Here is a 20,024-nt window from a genome sequence, read left to right on the forward strand (position 1 = left end):
AACAAACAAATAAGTTGTGAGCCCAAGTGGGGTTGAGCCCATTGGCCTCATTTGCGACCCGCACAATAACAATAACAATAATAATAATATATTATTGGTATTATTTTAATAATGTTTGTGTTTAGTTCTTTTTAGTGTCATAATTCTTTGTTATTACCATTAATGACTTTTTTTTATCAATATTAATTAAATCTAAATAATTTTCATCATCATGAAACACAAAATGAAAATGTAAAAAGGTGCTAAAATACATACCAATAATCCAAGTTTAAATTATACTGCATAAAAATGTCAAAAATTGTACTACATGAGTTCTGCTTCAGTTTCTGCAAGATCCCTAAACATTCTATCAAGTTGTTGTAGATTCTGTAGACCTTTATGTCCAAATTTTGAAGCTTTGGGTACTTCCTACAAAATGTAATTGTCATTTCACTCATATTACAATAATATACATAATTATTTCAAACTAACTACATATCTATCTATATATTACTAAAAGCTGAAGTGTAGCATTTAATGTTGCTACGCTCACGTTGAGCTACATCAGCAGTCATGTCATTTCCATCATCTTTTCTAAATTTTTCCTACAATTTTAAAATAGTTTTTATCAATTTTAAAATACTAATAAATATAAAATATTTTACAGCCCTATCTCTACCATAAAGCCCACTTCTTATACATTTAATTCCACCATAAAGCCCAAACCCAAAGTCTTTTCAACTGAAACCTTTTAAAACCCTCTGTTTTCACGGTTTCAACTTTTTGTTTTCCTGCACGGTTTCAATTTCCTCTCCCTACGTTTTAGTTCTTTCCCCTTCCCCACTTTGTTCTACGGTTTCACATTTAATTCACGCCTGCCTCTCTCCCTTTTAACGATGGCCTCTCTGTCTTCCTTCCTTCCTATCTTCCTCTCCTCACACTACTATATAAATACTGACAGAGGCTGGATGATTCGGTTGAGGTATCTCTAAATCCCAGTTTCTTTTGTAGTCCATTCTTTTGCTTTATTTATTTATTTTTCTCTTTTTACTACCTTTTTCGTGCTGTGGTGTGGATGATTGTTTACTGCCTCTTTCATAGGGTGTTGAATTTTTGATTGCTGCGTTTTTAAATTGGAGTTTTACCTCTTTGGGTCTGTTCATAGTTTTTTTATTGCTGGGTTTTTTTATTTTTTAATTCTATGTGATTCCAATGACTTAGTATGACTTTGATTTCTTAGCGTAGTGCTGTGGTGTTTGCTTCCGCTGTTTTCCAACAATTTGTGTCAGTGCCTACTTCAATATCATGATTGTATAATATGTTGATTGGGTTTTAGAATCAAAGCAAATGTTTTCCTGGTGTTTCAATTTTTTGTAGTAATTTTTCTGCATAATTGTGTTTATCATGGTCTTTGGTTTAGACATGGTTTGATATTCATGGTTTTGATTATAAGTCATTGTGCAAGCGTTTTTATTTTGTGCTAAGATTGTGTTTTTTAATTGAGATTTATAAGGCTGCTATGGTGTGGCTGATTGTTTACCGCCTCTTTGTTTGGGTGTTGAATTTTTGATTGCTGGGTTTTTTAATTGGTGCTCTACCTCTTTTGGGTCCGTTCATTTTGAGTTTTTTGAAAATTGCTGGGTTTTTAATTCTATGTGATTCCAACGACTTAGTGTGACTTTGATTTCTTAGTATAGTGTTGTGGTGTTTGCTTCTGCTCTTTTCAATCTCTCTCTGTTTTTGGTTTTAATCTCCCTCTGTTTTTACTCTTTCACTTTGTGTTAAAAGCTTCCACTGCCTATTTTACACTGCCCTGAATTCTCACCTACATGCTCTATATGCCATCCTTTTTCTTTTGTTTTTTTTTCCTTCTACAATTCAAAATTTATGAACCCAAGAAAGACAACTTGAGAACCCTATCTTTTGCAATATTTTATCCCCATTAACTTTTATACTCTCCTAAGCTGCCCATTTCACTGATCAATGACATATATTCAATCTCATAGAGATTTAAGCTCTGATTTGTGTCTTTGAAACAATTCTAGATGTAGCGGTATCTCTTCATTAAATGTTGTCTTAATTGTAGAAAGCCATTTGATTACACCCACCTAAAATCATTTCAAATAAGTGGTGGATAATATGAACAGCTTACACCACCAAAAATAATATGAGAACTATTTTAGTAAAACATTTCATTTTATTTACAACTAACATTTAGTGATACCTAAAGAAATATTCCAGCTTTTGAACTTGCAATTTAATAGATAATCTGTGATAAATTGGTAGAAAAACTGAACATCCTACACAACCCAAAGATAGCATAAAAATTATTTTAGCATACCGAAAAATAATATAAAATATGTTAGCATATCCTTTTCATTTTATTTATAATTGAGAATTGGACATACTTGAAGAAACAACTCCAACTTTATTTACAATGGAATTTCCCAGCAAAGCAACTCATTCAACAATGTCCTATTTCTTTTGGATAATTCCTTTGGTTACATAAACTATTCGGTTGACAATGGAATTTCCTAGCAAAGCAACTCATTAAGCAATACACTGAAAAAAGGAGAAGTAATATGTTTTTAGTAGGTGCAATTGTATCAAGCCCAAATCGCTCATATATATGTTTTTTTAATCTAAAATACTGCCACTTCTGCCTCCATAGTGGTAATAGCTCTGAATCTATCTATGACACTTGTGAATCACCAATAAATAAATAAGAAAAAAAATGTAATGCAAGAATGAATAAAAATGATATAAGAATTTAAATCATTTAACATATTTTTAGTATACTTCCAAATACATGTGACCAAATCTAATAGTGGAGAAGTTCTTAAGTAAATGCAGCTTATCTAATCAGAGTTTTCCATAGATGCCTTTATGATATGAGTACATAAAGAGTAATCATTCAATTATCACTGGCTTGGGCATGAAAATTATTACAAATGCCTTTGATTGAATAGCATGCAATAGTAGTTTAAAAACTGTCAAAATCTAAATTTACATATTCCTATTGAGATACTGCCAATAAAAAATTGACTGCAATTTAGGTCTTCCCTCCAATTTCATTAAAAAATTGCCATTAAAAATATATTATTCTCACATAAAAATGATCTATAAAATTAATTAAAAATATTTTTTCGTTAGTTAATTGCATGCTTTCAACTTCAGATATTAAATAGGAAAGACGTATTGAAAATATGTGAAAAATGTATTGATCAAAAAAGAACTAAAGACGTAATTTATAAAATGTTTGAACTTAAGAACTAATTTGCTCTTTTTTTTTAATAACCAATTTGAAACTAAGAACTAATTTTTTGAAGTATGTAATTAACTAAAGGATCAAAACATTTTACAATATGTCCTTCAAGTTAATTACATATTTAATGAGAAGTTGAAACTTGCAAGTAAGAACTANTAACATTTCATTTTATTTACAACTAACATTTAGTGATACCTAAAGAAATATTCCAGCTTTTGAACTTGCAATTTAATAGATAATCTGTGATAAATTGGTAGAAAAACTGAACATCCTACACAACCCAAAGATAGCATAAAAATATTTTAGCATACCGAAAAATAATATAAAATATGTTAGCATATCCTTTTCATTTTATTTATAATTGAGAATTGGACATACTTGAAGAAACAACTCCAACTTTATTTACAATGGAATTTCCCAGCAAAGCAACTCATTCAACAATGTCCTATTTCTTTTGGATAATTCCTTTGGTTACATAAACTATTCGGTTGACAATGGAATTTCCTAGCAAAGCAACTCATTAAGCAATACACTGAAAAAAGGAGAAGTAATATGTTTTTAGTAGGTGCAATTGTATCAAGCCCAAATCGCTCATATATATGTTTTTTTAATCTAAAATACTGCCACTTCTGCCTCCATAGTGGTAATAGCTCTGAATCTATCTATGACACTTGTGAATCACCAATAAATAAATAAGAAAAAAAATGTAATGCAAGAATGAATAAAAATGATATAAGAATTTAAATCATTTAACATATTTTTAGTATACTTCCAAATACATGTGACCAAATCTAATAGTGGAGAAGTTCTTAAGTAAATGCAGCTTATCTAATCAGAGTTTTCCATAGATGCCTTTATGATATGAGTACATAAAGAGTAATCATTCAATTATCACTGGCTTGGGCATGAAAATTTTTACAAATGCCTTTGATTGAATAGCATGCAATAGTAGTTTAAAAACTGTCAAAATCTAAATTTACATATTCCTATTGAGATACTGCCAATAAAAAATTGACTGCAATTTAGGTCTTCCCTCCAATTTCATTAAAAAATTGCCATTAAAAATATATTATTCTCACATAAAAATGATCTATAAAATTAATTAAAAATATTTTTTCGTTAGTTAATTGCATGCTTTCAACTTCAGATATTAAATAGGAAAGACGTATTGAAAATATGTGAAAAATGTATTGATCAAAAAAGAACTAAAGACGTAATTTATAAAATGTTTGAACTTAAGAACTAATTTGCTCTTTTTTTTTAATAACCAATTTGAAACTAAGAACTAATTTTTTGAAGTATGTAATTAACTAAAGGATCAAAACATTTTACAATATGTCCTTCAAGTTAATTACATATTTAATGGGAAGTTGAAACTTGCAAGTAAGAACTACCTAGATTAATAGGATGCATAAAATGTTTACTATAATGTTTTGCTCTTCTTGAAAGACGTATTTTAATAGGAGCATCAACTTCCCAGACGTATTTTAAGTTAATTACTTAGTTAATGGGAAGTTGAAACTTGCAACGATATTTTATAGACCCAACCAGATTTTTTACTATAATAATGGTTAGTAAATCAGACCTACCCATATTTCTAGGATGAATAAAAGATGGCATGTCATTATAATCCCATCCCGATACATCTTAGGTGGGGAGAGAGATTTAAGCCTTATAAATCTCGATTTAAAAAAATAATCTTAGCACAAAATAAAAACACTTGCACAGTGACTTAAAATTGAAACCATGAATGTCAAATCATGTCTAAACCAAAGACCATGATAAACACAATTATGTAGAAAAATTACTGAGAAAATTGAAACACCATGAAAACAATTTGCTTTCATTCTAAAACCCAATCAACATGTTATACAATCATGATATTGAAGTAGGCTATGATACCAATTGTTGAAAAAAAAAAAAAAAAAAAACGATGTTGATCTAAAAAATGAGGTTGGTTTAAGTATTTGGGTTAGGTCTTATCTTTTGATTGTTTCATTTATAATGGAACTGCATAAGGCAGGATTGTCCAAATAGTCTTAAAAAAATGCTCTTCATGTTTCTTGTATGAACTTACTTAACAACCAAGAAGACACTATAAATAGATGACAGCAAAATCAATGCACCTCAAAACATAAAATATTAGATCTTTTTGATTGTGTGTATTTCCACACAAGTGTTTGAGTTCATTCATTAAAAAAAAAGTTCTTGGTGTTCAATGATGTGGACACCTGTCATCATTTTAATTACTATTTTACCCACCTGTTGCTCACAGGTTACCTGTTAATTTGCATGTTTTTAAGTTGGATTGTTTATTCAAGAATGTCTAATTCTCAATTATAAATAAAATGAAAAGGCTATGCTAAAATATATTTTATATTATCTTTTGGTTGTGTAGGTTGTTCATATTTTCTACCAGTTGATTATGAATTATCTATTAAATTGCAAGTTCAAAAGCTAGATTGTTTCTTCAAGTATGTCCAACGAATAAAATTTTCACATTCTATTCCAAATACTAATCTCTAATAATACACAATTAATTCTATCACCAAAACCTCCAATCACCATGAATCCAGCAATATATTGATCATACATATATAATGCAGCTTGAGTAGTAATGCACAGAAAAATATTAATCATTAATAATATATAATAATAACACTATCATAAACAAATTTATCATGTGCAATGCGCGGGTCTGCGGCTAGTTAATAAAATACTCAACTCACCTTCAACTTCATGTCCCACCAATCATCAATAACATCAATTGTTCCCTCCACTGCATCCCAACCTAAATTTGTGTCAAGACCCTTCAATTTTTCCCACACTCTCCAATCTGTTTTTAATACATCCCACCTACATTTTAATTGTTCCTTATCATAGTTTAGATCAATCTCATCACAAAATTTGATTACCAAATTGCTCCAACCTTTGGCACTTAAGGCAGCAAAGATTCCTTTATTCCCAGCTTCAATCTCTTCCACACAAAGGTTACAAAAGGTAGTTTTCCAACTTGGATCTCCCCATAATGCTCTTGTTTTGTTTGCGTCGGAGTTGGAAGTAGTGTTTTTACCAATCTATAGAGTGAAATGCAAAAAATAGAATTCATAATATTCCAATCTAGTGAACTAGTTACAAACATGATCTAATAAATCCACACACACACACACACAAAAAAGAGCTGAAAAAGAATAATAGAATTAGGAGTACTGGCCAAGTCTTTCTAGAAGGTCAATGAAAAAGCTGTAAGAAGCACAGAATAATAGAATGAAATACCTAGATAGAAAGTGCAATCTTGCATGAACAAGAACAACTCAGAAAAATACTACATAGCTGGCATTCTGGGACTGATTTTTTGTGGTAACTAACATGCACAAACAAATAAAATTAGAGGCAATATTTAAGGCATGTAAACAAGCCAAGCAAAAACATGAAGCCATCTAATGAATGTTTAGAAAACATAGGAACTATTTCTCTTCACAAAACTCTCTCTCTCTTTCTCACGCTATTGCTATTGCTATGTCTTTTTTTAGTGTTTCTACACAACCATACAGCTTCAATAATAAACTCTTCTGCCAAAGGACAAGTATTTTCCAACCTACTCCTTCACATCCAAGCATGTCAGATAGGAAATCTAAAGACTCTATGCAAGTAAAATAAACATATGAGGAACTATACCTAATAATGCATAGTTGCCAGAGCTTCGAATTGCAGAATTTCACAATGCCACTAACGCCACTAGTATTTGTTAGCTGCTTAGGATTTTGTCTATGGTAACTTATTAGACAATTCAATTAGCATCTTTGCCCCTAATTAAACCCAACTGAAACCTCTTAAGGTTGCCTTCAAAAACTCTAGCACAGAGAATATATTGTTCAAACAACTATCTTGCTACCTCAATCTAAACATAAGAAAGCTCAAGCAAGTTGATGAACTAAAATTCCTTGTATGTCTATCAAGTTAACTTCAGGAAAAGGAAGCTTTATAAAGTTCCCTATTACAGGTTCTCTTAATTTATAAGGTATCCTACCATCTGTACTGCCCCACGGGAACTAAAATACCCAATTCCAATTCCAAAGAAATCAAACCTAAAACAAAAACTAAAATACCCAATTCCAAAGAAGACCCAAATCATGCTAAACTTAAAAAATCGAATCTCAATCCAAAATGACTTGAACAGAGAAAGGGAGTTTGGACGATTTTTTTGTCATAAATTAAAAGGTGACTTGAACATGAAAATATACAGAACATGTAAAGACAGAGCATCCACAAAAGAAAAAAAAAATACAAAGCATGTACCCACAAATTTTTTCAGTACCCAAAAGAGAACAAATAGATCATTAGCAAGAACAAATAAAGCATGCACAAATTTGAAAAATTTTCAACAAATATTTCAAAATCTCTGGTGGTACCTGGTGGATTTTAGTAGCAGATCAATGTTGCTTGGTATTTTGTTGATCAAAAACTCTACCTTCAAAATGTTTTTCTCAAATCAGATATATAGACATAAATAAAATTTTAAAAAAAATATACAGAGGGATGCGCGTTGAAGAAGAAAAGGAAGAAGATTCAACGGATGACAAAGGCAAGAAAGACTTTGACCATGGAGAGGCTTGTAGCAGCACGGAGAGGGAAGAGCAAAGAGAAGAGAGGATGGCGTGAGTGAGCTGAGGGCAAAAGGCAGAGCAGAGAGATGAGAGGAATGAGGGATATGGCGTGAAGGATTGTTGATTTATCAAAGGGTAAAGTTAGAGTTTTAAGTAAAAGTGATGGGCAATTTGGTAACTGACTAATAACCCAACAGCTTGATTTCTCAACACGTTAGGGCTTTATGAAAATGCTCCTGTGAGCTCCATTTAAGAGATGCACGTTCTCTTCACATTTCAAAAAGTAACGTTTTTGAAAAACCTGGATGAAAATGTCTTACCAAACAGGCAGAATGAAAAAGTGGTTTGAAAAAGCAGTTCTTGCACTTAAAAAATGCAAACAAACGGGCACTAAGTCCCAAAAAAAAAAAAAAAAGGGCACTAAGTATTGCACCTGAGTATATAACATTACAAACTTGTGAAATTTCTACGAGTGTTTGCCTTTAATACTGTCTTGCAGGCCCATGTTAACAACATGGACGTAAACATCTGGTGTTCCAAATTATGAACTTGAGGACAGATATCTTGTAACAGTGTTTGTAGACATCGAACACATGGACTGTATTGGCCGTTCAGCATCAACATTTTTCCTTTCTCACAAAGGCCAGGCATGAAGATGCACTCTGCAGAATCCTCTATGACTATGTTAGCCTAGAAGCTCCTACATCTCAGTAGCTGAATAAATAAAAACACGGTATAAAGCCTGCTGCAAATACCATTGATATTAGCCAATTACCCGTTGCTGTCCTAGCAAATGAAAATAAGAACTACAACAAAGGATATTTCCTATGTTCTTGCATCATCATCTCTGGCCTATGACAAAACTTGTTAACTTATTGTTATGGCTACATGATGCAGGTAGATAAGGGGTATGTGTTTAGACTTGGGGTTTAGAAAGAAATGAGAGTTGATTAGAGTGGCTTATAGCTATAGGTGGACAAACCTCTGCCCAAAGAACTTATCTCTGAAATTTAGCACTAAAGGCAAAGGGAAATTCTTATTCATCAACAAAAACTAATTTACAATTGACGTTTCAGGTACTTACACTACTAGCTACACAAGCACCAAGCTTTGCTAAGTGGTTCCTACTGTAACAGAATTAGTTACAGTTAACAGACACATTACCTAATACATTCATGTGCACTAATTGTTGCAATCAACTAAACTACAACTACTTGTTAAAATCAACTAAACTACAACGAAAACACTAACATGACACTAAAACACGACTCAATTCAGCTGCTGCACTGAAGAATATCCACTAACGTTGCTGTATTTTCTGCCCTTCTAAATGCTGCATACATGAAATTACTGCTGGTTGTCGATTTAGATTACAATTAAAACTTCATGATATAGACGCCCCTGCATCACTACACCACTTGTTGATAATAATAAAAACCTATGTTTTGATTGTTTTGGCAAGCACATTGTCGTGTCTGTCTTTGTTATTCTTCTAACCAAAAGATATAAGATGAAAATTTCACCTCTTTTATTTCCCCCTTGAATATTTTCTACACCTTTATCTAGTTGCAGAAAATACCAAGCCCCCTCTCCCTCTATTTTCCCATTTGCAGCCAGTGTAATGTGCAAACTTACAACAAGAAATCAGCTAGTTCCAGACAGTCAAACAGAAGACAATTACAAAGCTCCAACATACATGTTAACTTACGACATGCAAGATACTCAATTATGCCAAGATGGGCCGGACCTAGCAGCAGTGATCATAAAGCCACTAGTTCACCTCACTAATCACCTTTCTGACCAACCCAGCAACGTTGCTAGGTTCCACCCCACTCAGCTAAGCAGCCACATTTCAAAATTACTAGAAAAGCAAATCTTCCTGAGAAGACATCCAAGAAGGTTCTGGAAAAATCTATGACTAGAAGTTAGCGATGACATGACAAAATAGTCAATTAGCATTCCAGTAATTAGCAGTGCATCTGAAAGTATATCATTTTATCAAAAGGTTTGCATACAAAAAGCAAAGCAAGATGCCCCTCATTTACATCATTTAATCTGTAACTCTACAAAATTGCATGCAAAAGCATGCACAGAGGCACTGCCTAGAAAGCATCATTAGTTAACAAAGCTTCACCATTTACAAAAACCAAAAACACATTACAGGCTAGAGATTGTCAAAAGCAAGCCATAATGATCACTAGGCAGAACGGGAAGCTCCAGCTTCTTGACCTCCTTCCTCACTTTCTTCTCCTTGCTATATGACAGGCCTGGTATTGCATCCATCCCAATCATGTCAATTCCACTGATCTTGAAATCACGCAGATTACAAATAAATCGATCAAGCCGTTTTTGTAATGTACGGTTACCAGACAACATCTGGTTGGACTTGGTATCATATGTCCATCCATTTTCCCCTGGCCTTAACTCTTGCCATGCATCAACCCAACCATCAGGAAAAGGAAACTGACCATCTAACTTGTCATCCCAATTCATGTCACCACCATAAACGACATTTGGATTCTTTTTAAGAAAGTTGATTGCCTCCTTTGCCTGCTCTACACGTTCCTTGCTGTACATCTGATCCCATTTCGGGGGTGCTGGGCAGGGACTCTCAAGATGACTAGTAGCAACAACAAAAGTCTTGCCCCTCTGGACTTCAACCTCAGCAACAGATAGTTCTCTCCCCATTATAGAATTGGTAAAGGGTTTACAGATGAAGGATTTCACGGGCAGTTTGCTTAACTGCATATCATTTAATTGACACATCACATATTAATACCACATACTCATCAATTAAATGAATCATGCAACTTGCTAAATCAACAATGACTTACCAGGAGGTGATCCAAACATCGGATCCATCTATCATGCCTAAAAGTATGATAAATCAACATAAAAATGTGAACTTTTACACTTTAAGTAGTAATCAAAATATTACCAGCATGCAAAAGTAAGGTCTTGAGTTTGCCATCTCAGTTGAAACTGAGCAATGATATACCTTCCACCAGCTGGAATGGCAGAAAATATCATATATATTAGGAGTAACCTCCTGCAGAGCAAAGTGACCATAAGCAAGATGTACAAAGCTAACCAAATGAGAAGGGATGATAGAGAGAGAGATTGCCTGAAAACAGATGAGTTCTGGGGAATGCAGTTGGATAAGGTCACCAAGGGCTTTCATCCTCTTATGCATTTCCAGGTCTTCTCGAAACCAAACATTATAGCTTAAAATCTTCAATGAACTCGGTATGGTTCCTTTACCAGTTTCCTCTGCCACACATTTAACTAGTCTTTCATAATGTGCAACTAAAAACCCCTAGATTGAGTTTGAATGCGAGAATTTAAAGAACAATTGCAAATATAAATTACTTGATATAAAGTTAACAACACATGATGACTCCAGTCTAATTTAACACAATCCTGATCAGCCACAACAGGGCCAAAAATCCATATTTACACCATTACTCCATTAGAGCATAAAACAACGCAAGTTCATTAAAACCCACAAGCCAATGCACAAAAATCCAACCTTTAAAACCTTAGATTACCAAAAGCCACACTACCCAGTCACAGCCATATTGGACTCCTCCACCCAGTTCAAAAATCCACATTTGTGCCATAGAAGCACTAAACAAAGCAAACCCAATTAAACCCACAAGCCAAAAAAAAAATCCAAACTTTCTCAAACCAAAGATAATCAAAACTCACCCAGCACAGCCTCGGCCTTATTGGAAGCCTTGATCCCCCTAAACCCACCAAATTCAGCACGATCTTCATCAACCACAACTGGGTCCCGCGCCTTCCTCTTGTTGCAACGCTGCAGGGGCAAGAAAACTGACCCCACCCCAGAATCCAAACCCTCATCATCAAAATCAATTTCTTTCAAATCCTCAAAGCTGGACAAGGAAGACACAGAGGCCCTCGTGCCACAGACCTCACAGCTTCCGATCTTGTAAGGGTTCAAGAAAGTGCAGGCCTTGCATGACCATTTAGGGGCTGAAGGAGAAGGAGGTGGCGATGATGAAGAAAAAGGAGTTAAGCAGATTTCGCAAGTGGGTTTTTGATTTTGAGAAGTGGGGTTGATGAAAGTGCACTTTTTGCAGGTCCAAGAAGAAGAAGAAGAAGAAGACGACATTGTTAGAAATGAAAAGAGAGGAGAGGTTTTTCTAGGGTTTATTGGCTTGTGATGTAGAAGAAGAGACGGGAACGTGAATGGGGCACTAATCATAAGCTTTGGGATTGCCATTCAAAATTGGCTTGCCGCTTTTGCTGTAACTCTGTGCTGGGCTGTGCTGTGATGTGCTGTGCTTCTTTGCTGTACACCTGTACTAGTTGTGATTTGATTGAACTTGTCGTTTGCAGTGAACGATTAGTCGTTTTAGATTGGGAAATGCAAAACTAGTCCGCTATTTTTTTTTTTTTTTTGGATAGAAGTCCACCATTTATTTTGAACTCATGTTTTTCTTTTCTTTTTCTTTTTCAATTGAACATTAGTACGACCATACGAGGTTCAAGGGATAGCTCATATGGGTTTATTTATATTTTATTATGTGCAATGAACTCCTTTAAATTTCAACATGGTATTAGAAACTATTCGATCTTGGCTCATAGCAAAATTTTAATCCCTTTTTTTCATCCCCACGAAAGTGTTTTTTCTCTCTTGTTTTGGTCTTCTCTAATGTGTCCTCGTATAGTCTAACAAGTGTGGCACACATTAGGACTAAAACAAATGACATAATGAGCCTAATTCTTCAAAATCTGCGATCCTAGATCAATCGAGATTAATTCTCGGTGGATCCAAATTAATTTTATATAGTTGACAAAAACAAGTCATAGAAAAAAAATACATGCATTCAGCACCATTTATAATACAAAGAGGAAAAGAAATACAGCTACAGTTACATAACGTAGCATTAGACTAGTAGTTGTGCGGCAATAGTTATCAACACACTGTAACAGTCATTTCCCATGCCAACATGACAGTATACCGGCATAAACTTCTAAACTTCATAAGCCTTACAATACAAAACCAAACTTTTTTTGAAGTAATACAGAAACTTCATACAACAATACAGGAGCATCACAGGATTATAGAAGCTGTACACATCAATATAATACAAGAGTTTGCAGGATGAACTAAAATAGACCTAATTGAACCGAATGGAAGTTGTTTAATTTTTATGGAGAACAAATTATATTCAAAAATTTTTAGAGATAAAATTATTCTTTATATTACAATACAAAATAATTATTTATTCCCACACATTGCGTGGGTTTGCGACTAGTAAAGTTTAGCAAGTGTAGCACACATTAGGACTAAAACAAATGACATAATGAGCCTAATTCTTCAAAATTTGCAATTCAAGATCGTTGCAATTCAAGATCGACTGAAATCTCGGTCGATCCAAATTAATTTTATATAGTTGACAAAGACAAGTCATAGTAAAAAACACACGCATTCAACACCATTTATAATACAAAGAGGAAAAGAAATGCAACTACAGTTACATAACGTAGCATTAGACTAGTAGTGGTGCGGCATTAGTGTTATCAACACCAATGTAACAATCATTTACCATACCAATATGACAGTACACCAGCGTAAACTTCTAAACATCATAAGCCTTACAATACAAACCAAACTTTTTTTAAAGTAAAACAGAAATTTCACACAACAATTAAGGAGCATCACAGGATTACAGAAGCAGTAAACATCAATATAATACAAGAGTTTGCAGGATGGTGGGCACAGTCGTAACGACACACCTACAATCTCTTTCTTTCTTTTTTTGGAGGGGAAATGGAAACACTCAAACACTTTTAAAAGTGTTATCATGCCAAGACAATAATTTACTGGACATTAACCCCTAAGAGCAAGCCATAATGACCACTAGGCAATACAGGAAGCATCGACTTTTGGAACCCTTTTCTTACCTTCTTCCCCTTCTTATATGACACTCCAGGTATAGCCTCCATTCCTATCATGTCGATTGCACTTAATTTGAAATCACACAGATTGCAAATAAATCTATCTGGCCGCTTTTGCAAAGGCCGGTTAGAAGAGAGCATTGGATTAGACACAGTATCATATGTCCATCCATTTTCACCGGGCCTCAAATCTGCCCAGGCATCAATCCATCCATCAGATAAAGGAAACTTTCCATCCAAATTTTCATCCCAATTCATGTCACCACAAAAGACCACATTTGGAAATTTCTTAAGAAGGTTAACAGCCTCCTTTGCCTGAGCTATACGTTCCTCACTGTGCATTTGATCCCATTTAGGAGGGGCAGGGCAGGGGCTCTCAAGATGGCTTGTGGCTACAATCAACAATTTCCCCCTCACTTCAATCTCAGCCATGCACAGTTCTCTCAGCATTGTAGAATTGCTGAACGGTTTGCAGCTGAAGGATTTTACTGGAAGTTTGCTCAACTGCAATTGACAAATCAAGTTAGGCTCCAACACTACCTTAAATATGAACATTGAAGTAACAAATTATTTGACATGCAGAAAAATCATATCCCAAATAACACATCCTGAGACAAGTAGCCCGAAAGAGAGTGCACTATAGAAGCAAGATAAAATTTATAGGATAAAAGAAATTCACAGAAACAATCACATTATGGGCTTTACCACCTTAAAAGGTCAAATATAATAAAAATATGTGAAATTAATCATTTGAGAAGATGAGTGGATTTCTCAAGAATTGGGTACCGCCGTAGCGGCCGTATTAATTTTCTATATTTTTCTGTGAGCATTATACACAGCAAGAAGACATATTATACTGTTAACACCAAAATGCCCCCTACCCCAATGTACTTTCATGGAAAATAATTCTAGAAAGACCTAACTAAAAGAGAAAGAGAACCGAACAAAAGAACCTGATTTATCCAACAGACTGCAGTATCCCTCCACTAAGTAACCTCCCATGGTTTCTACATACTTGCATTGCAACTATGTTGGCCAACCTAAATTGCAAAGGATGCACAATATCTTACCTGCATGCAGAAATATCTTCTTGTACTGGCCATTTGATGTGAAACTGAGCAATTATATGTGTTCCACCAGCTTGATACCTTAAAAATGTCATACATATCAAGTGTAACCTCCTGTGCGGCATATATTCTGGTCATAAATATGATGAATAGTTAATTGGAAACGACCTACAAGATGAAGCCAAAATGGCACACCTGGAAACAAATGACATCAGGAGAATGCAATTGAATAAGTTCACCAAGAGCCTCCATCCTATTATGTATCTCCAAATCTCCGAACCACACATTGTAACTCAGAATTTTCACTCTACTTGAAACCATGCTCAAACTATTTCTCTCTGCCACAAACAGAGTTTTTTTAGAAATTCATATCAATAATAACAAAAGACTCCAACATAGCAACATTGAAATTCTGAGTTAGATGGGACCATTAAATATAGTGAATGAAATTCATTAAAATAACACATTATAATAGGAATCAATGTCCAACAACATGAGATTAGGAGAACTGATAACAATCGATGATTTAAGTTACGACCTCTCTCTAGTCATTATGCTCTATTAGAATCTCTTAATTCTTTCTTGCCACTAGGAAGGAAAGCCTTACTTTTAAAAGGTCGTACCCAATGTACAAAATTCTCACTTTTATAGAATCCTAAAAGGTCATTCACATTTATTTGAAATTTCATAAAATGATTCAAACATAAACAATTTGTCGTTGCCCGCTCCAGCACAAAGGCTGAGTACCGAGCCTTCGTTGTCACTACTTCTGAAATTCTATGGCTTCAATGGTTCTTGGTTGATATGGGTGCCCCACAGTCCAGTAATTCTTCCATCCACTGTGACAAATGGTGTGCCATCCGCATTACTCACAACAATGTTCTATAAGTGACAACTAGAAGCAGTTTCAATCTTGAGAGGCAATAACAAAAGAAAGAACAAAGAAGTGAAAATTCAAGTAAAAAAAGGAGCAGAATGACATTCTGATGCTCAAGAACACAACGTCAGCTATCAATTTGTTAATTGCTATCAATTTCATGCTATAAAGATCCAATATGATAATTCTATTGGGCAAATGGAAAACACCAAATCAATGCTTTTACGTTCATTAGCTACTAGAAGATTAATATATTTGCAGATACAATCAACAGATCATTAAATGGAGTAAAAGAATTCGATGTCGAAAGATATAAATTTTACCAACTTTTAAGGATTAATAAGCACCATCAACATCATCTAAAGTGATAAGTCAAAAGAAATAGGTAAGATGGACAAGAATTTGAGCAAGTCATAAATGCACTAAATACAAAATCCAAGATGAAAATGAAATGCTTATAGTGACTGGAAAATACACAAACCTCTTCTGAACGGAGGCACATATATGCCACATTCTAGTGGAGATTGACCAGAAAGCTCAGATTGCAGTTGAGACTTAAGTATGGATTTATGAAGATCACACTGGTCAGTGGAGAGAGCAGGTTGATTGTTATCTGGCGTCAAGGGTGATGCAAGCCTAGACGAAGAGGAAGATGGCTGATAGTATCTGTCTGACTGCTCGATAGGATCCTGGATAGATGGCTGACATCCACCAAATTGGGGAGAACCCTTTTGACTTCTATAGCTTCTCTTTGTCTGATCATTGTTCATCTTCTTGGCAGGAAAATCTTTGTCATGTAATGATAGAGATGAAAATTTATCATATGTTAGTCTATGCTCCACAAATAGCAACTCTCGCACGGCTTCAGGAACAGTTGGTAGAGGGGAACGTTCCAGCATAGACTTTCTAATATCCTCATCAAATATATCTGGTAAAGCCATGAGAAGCTGAACCAGCCGAGACTCTTCACGGTATTTCTTGTAACTCTCTAAATCACTCAATTCCTTTGGCTCCATCTCATCTAATTGCTGCCAATAACATTGCAAAAAACAATATAATCCAGTAAGGGGAAAACCACTTTGTTTCACAGCCTCAATTTCCCTCTCCAACCGATACGTTTTAGCCAAATTCGACTCATCATGATGGGCATACAACAATGCCAAGTAGTCCCATGCATCCTTGGCAGAGTTTATATTAGCCAAAAGTTTCTTAAGGGAACGATCAACATGCAAGTCGATAATTGACCGTGCTGTTGCATTCATAGATTCCCAATGCTTAATCAAGTTTAAGTAATTTTTATTTTTGGGGTCAGGACGAGTCGCTAATCCACTTATATAGTCCCACAGTTCTCCTTCAATCTCGAAATTACGCATCATATATGACCATAGTAGATAATTAGTTCCATCCGATTTGAGTGAACCAGCATCATCCGGGTCATAATCCATAACCAAAAACAAGTTTCTCAATCAAAATGCAAAGATACTTGGAAATCTAACACCTACAATATTACAAACACGTAAAGAATGTAATGGCTTTCATGCAGAGTCCTTAAAAAAAATTCATGATCAAATTTAGCTAGTCAATTATTAACATCTAATAAAATACATTAGAAGTCTAGCATTGACAATTAAGACGAAGAACAGAAACAAGAATTGAACACTTGAGTTCGAGCTGAGGACTAACCGGATTGAGAGGACCACTACTTTGTCTTAAAGCTTCAAATTAGAGCTCTGAGGAACTGACTCTCTTTTCTTTTCCATACACGACAAACAGTCTTTATTCTTTAACTCTTTATCCAACTTAACTTTACTCTCAGGACAAGTGAAGTAAAGGATACGACGAGGTTGTCGTTTTAGTTAACGACTCGTTTTGACTGAATGATTTTATATGTAACTATATAAGTACGTACACAAGCTTATCTCCAAGAGTCCAGTCCATTTAGTTCTAAGTTCTAACAAACATATTGAATGAGTTTTCGTTTGGATACTTATTTTTTGCCAGCTTATTTTATTATTCAGCTTATTTTTACTACTATTTATGGATCTCACTGTATTTTTTGTTACTATTCATGAATTCCACTATTCTATTTCAGTTAACTTTTACCTTTATCTACATTACTTTCAATAAAAAAATTTCAGTTTCATCAAAATAAGCAAATTCTAAATAGAAATGAAGCTCATGTTTTTCACATTGGTCTTCGGCCTTTTTACAATCCTAAACCCATTTTCCTGTGAATAAGATTTTAATTTGTAATGATTAAATGCTCATGTAGACTCATAGACCTTATTTTATTGATGGGCTTTACTAGGCTTTTCATGCCAAAACCCATATTCTTTGTATGAAAAAGTTTCTTCATGATTGTTAGAGGAAAAAAAAAAAAAAAAAAAAGAGGGGAAATGATTGTTAGAGTTAATATTAGAATTGTGTTAGGAAGTAGGGACGCAACAAATTGTCATTATATTTTCATAATAGTTGAGATGTCAATCCCTCGCAAATCAAAATAATATAATAAAATATGAGATTATGACTTGCTACAATTAAAACAAGGGTGTTGTGAGATTTTGTTGTGTCATTAAAATTTCTCTTAATATGATTCATCTTCTATTCATCACAAAAGTAGGGACACCAGACGGAATATGAAGGTCATGAAATGCAAAGTCTTTATTTTTTTTTTTGGCGAAAACCACATTTTCGTCCTTACATTTTCACGTAATTCCCACTTTAGTCCATATCTTTTATTTTCACCTCTTTTAGTCCCTATTTAGAAAAATGTCTTTCATTTTAGTCATTTCCATCAGTTCCCTAACAGTAAAATCCTACGTGGCAAACGGAACTATTAAAATAATAATAATAAATTTTATTTTGGCATTAAAAAATGCCACGACAACATCTAAATTATAAAAAAAAAAAATTATTTATTTTACTAAATAAAAAAAAAAAGTAAAAACAGAATTAAAATCCAAAAATCACATGAATTAAGATTTAAGTGTGTCTTGAACAAGAACAACAAGAACACAAATCCAAAAATTAAAAATCTCAAAATCACCATTTTCTCAAACCCAACAAAATCATCAAATCCTAAAGCCCCAAAGTACCAAATCAATCCAAAAATACAACACAACCAATCCAAACTCAGAAAAACCCATCACTCACTTCTCACCAATCCAATCCATAGCAACAACAATCAAAGATCCACCTTCAACAACACCTCCACCGATTACAACAAATAAAATCACCGGCGAAATCCACCAAGCACCATCTTTAACCACAAAATCTACCAAACCCAATCATAGGCGAAACCCACTGATCACAACATACCTAATCACCAGCTAAACCCATCGATCCCAGCAAACCCAATCACTGGAAAACCTCACCGATCACATTAAACAAAATCAACAGCAAACCCACAAAGTCAAACCCATCACCGGCCAAACCCATAGAGCTAAACCCATCGCCTCTTTCTTCTCTTACTGAGTTCGACCCTCGCCTCTTTCTTCAGACATGTTTTAAGTTTTTTTTTCCCTCCCATTGTGGTCATTGGAGAGTTTTATACATATTGTGATTGGTTGTTGGTGGAAGTGGGTAGTGGGTTTGAGGTGATGGTGGTGATCAAGTTTTTTTTTATTTGGTGGTGGTGATTGGTGAGTTTCAAAGAGAGAGAGAGAGATTAGTGAATCTCACCACTTGAAGCCAATCTCACCACCTGAGCTATCTCGCCAATCTTGCCGCCGATGTGTCCTCTCTCCACCTCGCTAATCTCTATTTCTCTCTCTCTCTCTCTCTCTCATGGTGCTTGTGGCAATGTTTATAATAGTAGTTGGTTGATTTTGGTTGGTGGTGATGGGTTCGTAACCATGGTGAGAAGCAAGTGATGGTTGTGTCTTGCTGTTCTTGTTCTTGGGTTTGATGTAAGGCTATGTTTAATTAAAATCCAACTTGCTTGAGGTGGGTTTGCTGGGTTCAACTTGCTTGAAATGAGTTTTTCTGAGTTTGGATTAGTTGCGTTGTATTTTTGGATTGATTTGGTACTTTGAGACTTTAGGATTTGATGATTTTGCTGGGTTTGAGAAAATGGTGATTTTGAGTTTTTTTTTTTTTTTTTTTGGATTTTAATTTCTGGGTTTGTGTTCTTAGATTTGAGTTTGTGTTCTTGTTATTCTTATTCAAGACATACTTAGATCTCAATTCATGTGATTTTTTATTTTTAATTCTGTTTTTAATTTTTTTATTTAGTTAAAATTAATAAATTATTTGTTTAATTTAGATGCTAACATGACATTTTTTAATGCCAAAATAAA

The 20,024-nt window shown here is 34.2% G+C and overlaps 2 protein-coding genes and 1 long non-coding RNA gene across 3 annotated transcripts; all 3 read right to left on the bottom strand.

The window, feature by feature from the left end:
* Positions 1-226: 226 nt before the first annotated feature.
* Positions 227-7,981, bottom strand: LOC112031132 (uncharacterized). Its single transcript, XR_010632346.1, has 3 exons — positions 7,660-7,981; positions 5,977-6,324; positions 227-408 (listed from the first exon to the last, which is right to left on the bottom strand). It is a non-coding gene; the product is annotated as an uncharacterized LOC112031132 (long non-coding RNA).
* A 1,840-nt stretch (positions 7,982-9,821) lies between these two features.
* On the bottom strand, positions 9,822-12,153 carry LOC112031046 (uncharacterized). The gene is made up of 4 exons (XM_024063728.2): positions 11,563-12,153; positions 10,979-11,124; positions 10,793-10,903; positions 9,822-10,596 (listed from the first exon to the last, which is right to left on the bottom strand). Exons 1-4 carry the CDS (start codon positions 12,098-12,100, stop codon positions 10,012-10,014), a joined length of 1,380 nt encoding a protein of 459 aa, XP_023919496.1. The 5' UTR covers positions 12,101-12,153; the 3' UTR covers positions 9,822-10,011.
* Positions 12,154-13,379: 1,226 nt separating this feature from the next.
* Positions 13,380-17,478, bottom strand: LOC136071028 (uncharacterized). The gene is made up of 5 exons (XM_065781842.1): positions 17,410-17,478; positions 16,208-17,224; positions 15,045-15,187; positions 14,853-14,963; positions 13,380-14,286 (listed from the first exon to the last, which is right to left on the bottom strand). The coding sequence occupies exons 2-5, from the start codon at positions 17,169-17,171 to the stop codon at positions 13,705-13,707; spliced, it is 1,800 nt and encodes a 599-aa protein (XP_065637914.1). The 5' UTR covers positions 17,172-17,224; positions 17,410-17,478; the 3' UTR covers positions 13,380-13,704.
* Positions 17,479-20,024: the final 2,546 nt, after the last annotated feature.

The sequence above is a fragment of the Quercus suber genome, unplaced genomic scaffold (genome assembly GCF_002906115.3).
Source record: "Quercus suber isolate HL8 unplaced genomic scaffold, Cork oak 2.0 scaffold_280, whole genome shotgun sequence".
NCBI classification, from domain to species: Eukaryota; Viridiplantae; Streptophyta; class Magnoliopsida; order Fagales; family Fagaceae; genus Quercus; species Quercus suber.

Coding starts and splice junctions, on each gene's coding strand:
- LOC136071028 (XM_065781842.1), bottom strand. CDS start 17,171: ATGGATTATGACCCGGATGATGCTGGTTCACTCAAATCGGATGGAACT. Junction 15,188..16,207: donor TGTGCCTCCGTTCAGAAGAG/GTTTGTGTATTT, acceptor TGTTTGTGGCAG/AGAGAAATAGTTTGAGCATG. Junction 14,287..14,852: donor GAAGATATTTCTGCATGCAG/GTAAGATATTGT, acceptor TGTCAATTGCAG/TTGAGCAAACTTCCAGTAAA.
- LOC112031046 (XM_024063728.2), bottom strand. CDS start 12,100: ATGGCAATCCCAAAGCTTATGATTAGTGCCCCATTCACGTTCCCGTCT. Junction 11,125..11,562: donor TAAGGCCGAGGCTGTGCTGG/GTGAGTTTTGAT, acceptor AATGTGTGGCAG/AGGAAACTGGTAAAGGAACC. Junction 10,597..10,792: donor GACCTTACTTTTGCATGCTG/GTAATATTTTGA, acceptor AATGATATGCAG/TTAAGCAAACTGCCCGTGAA.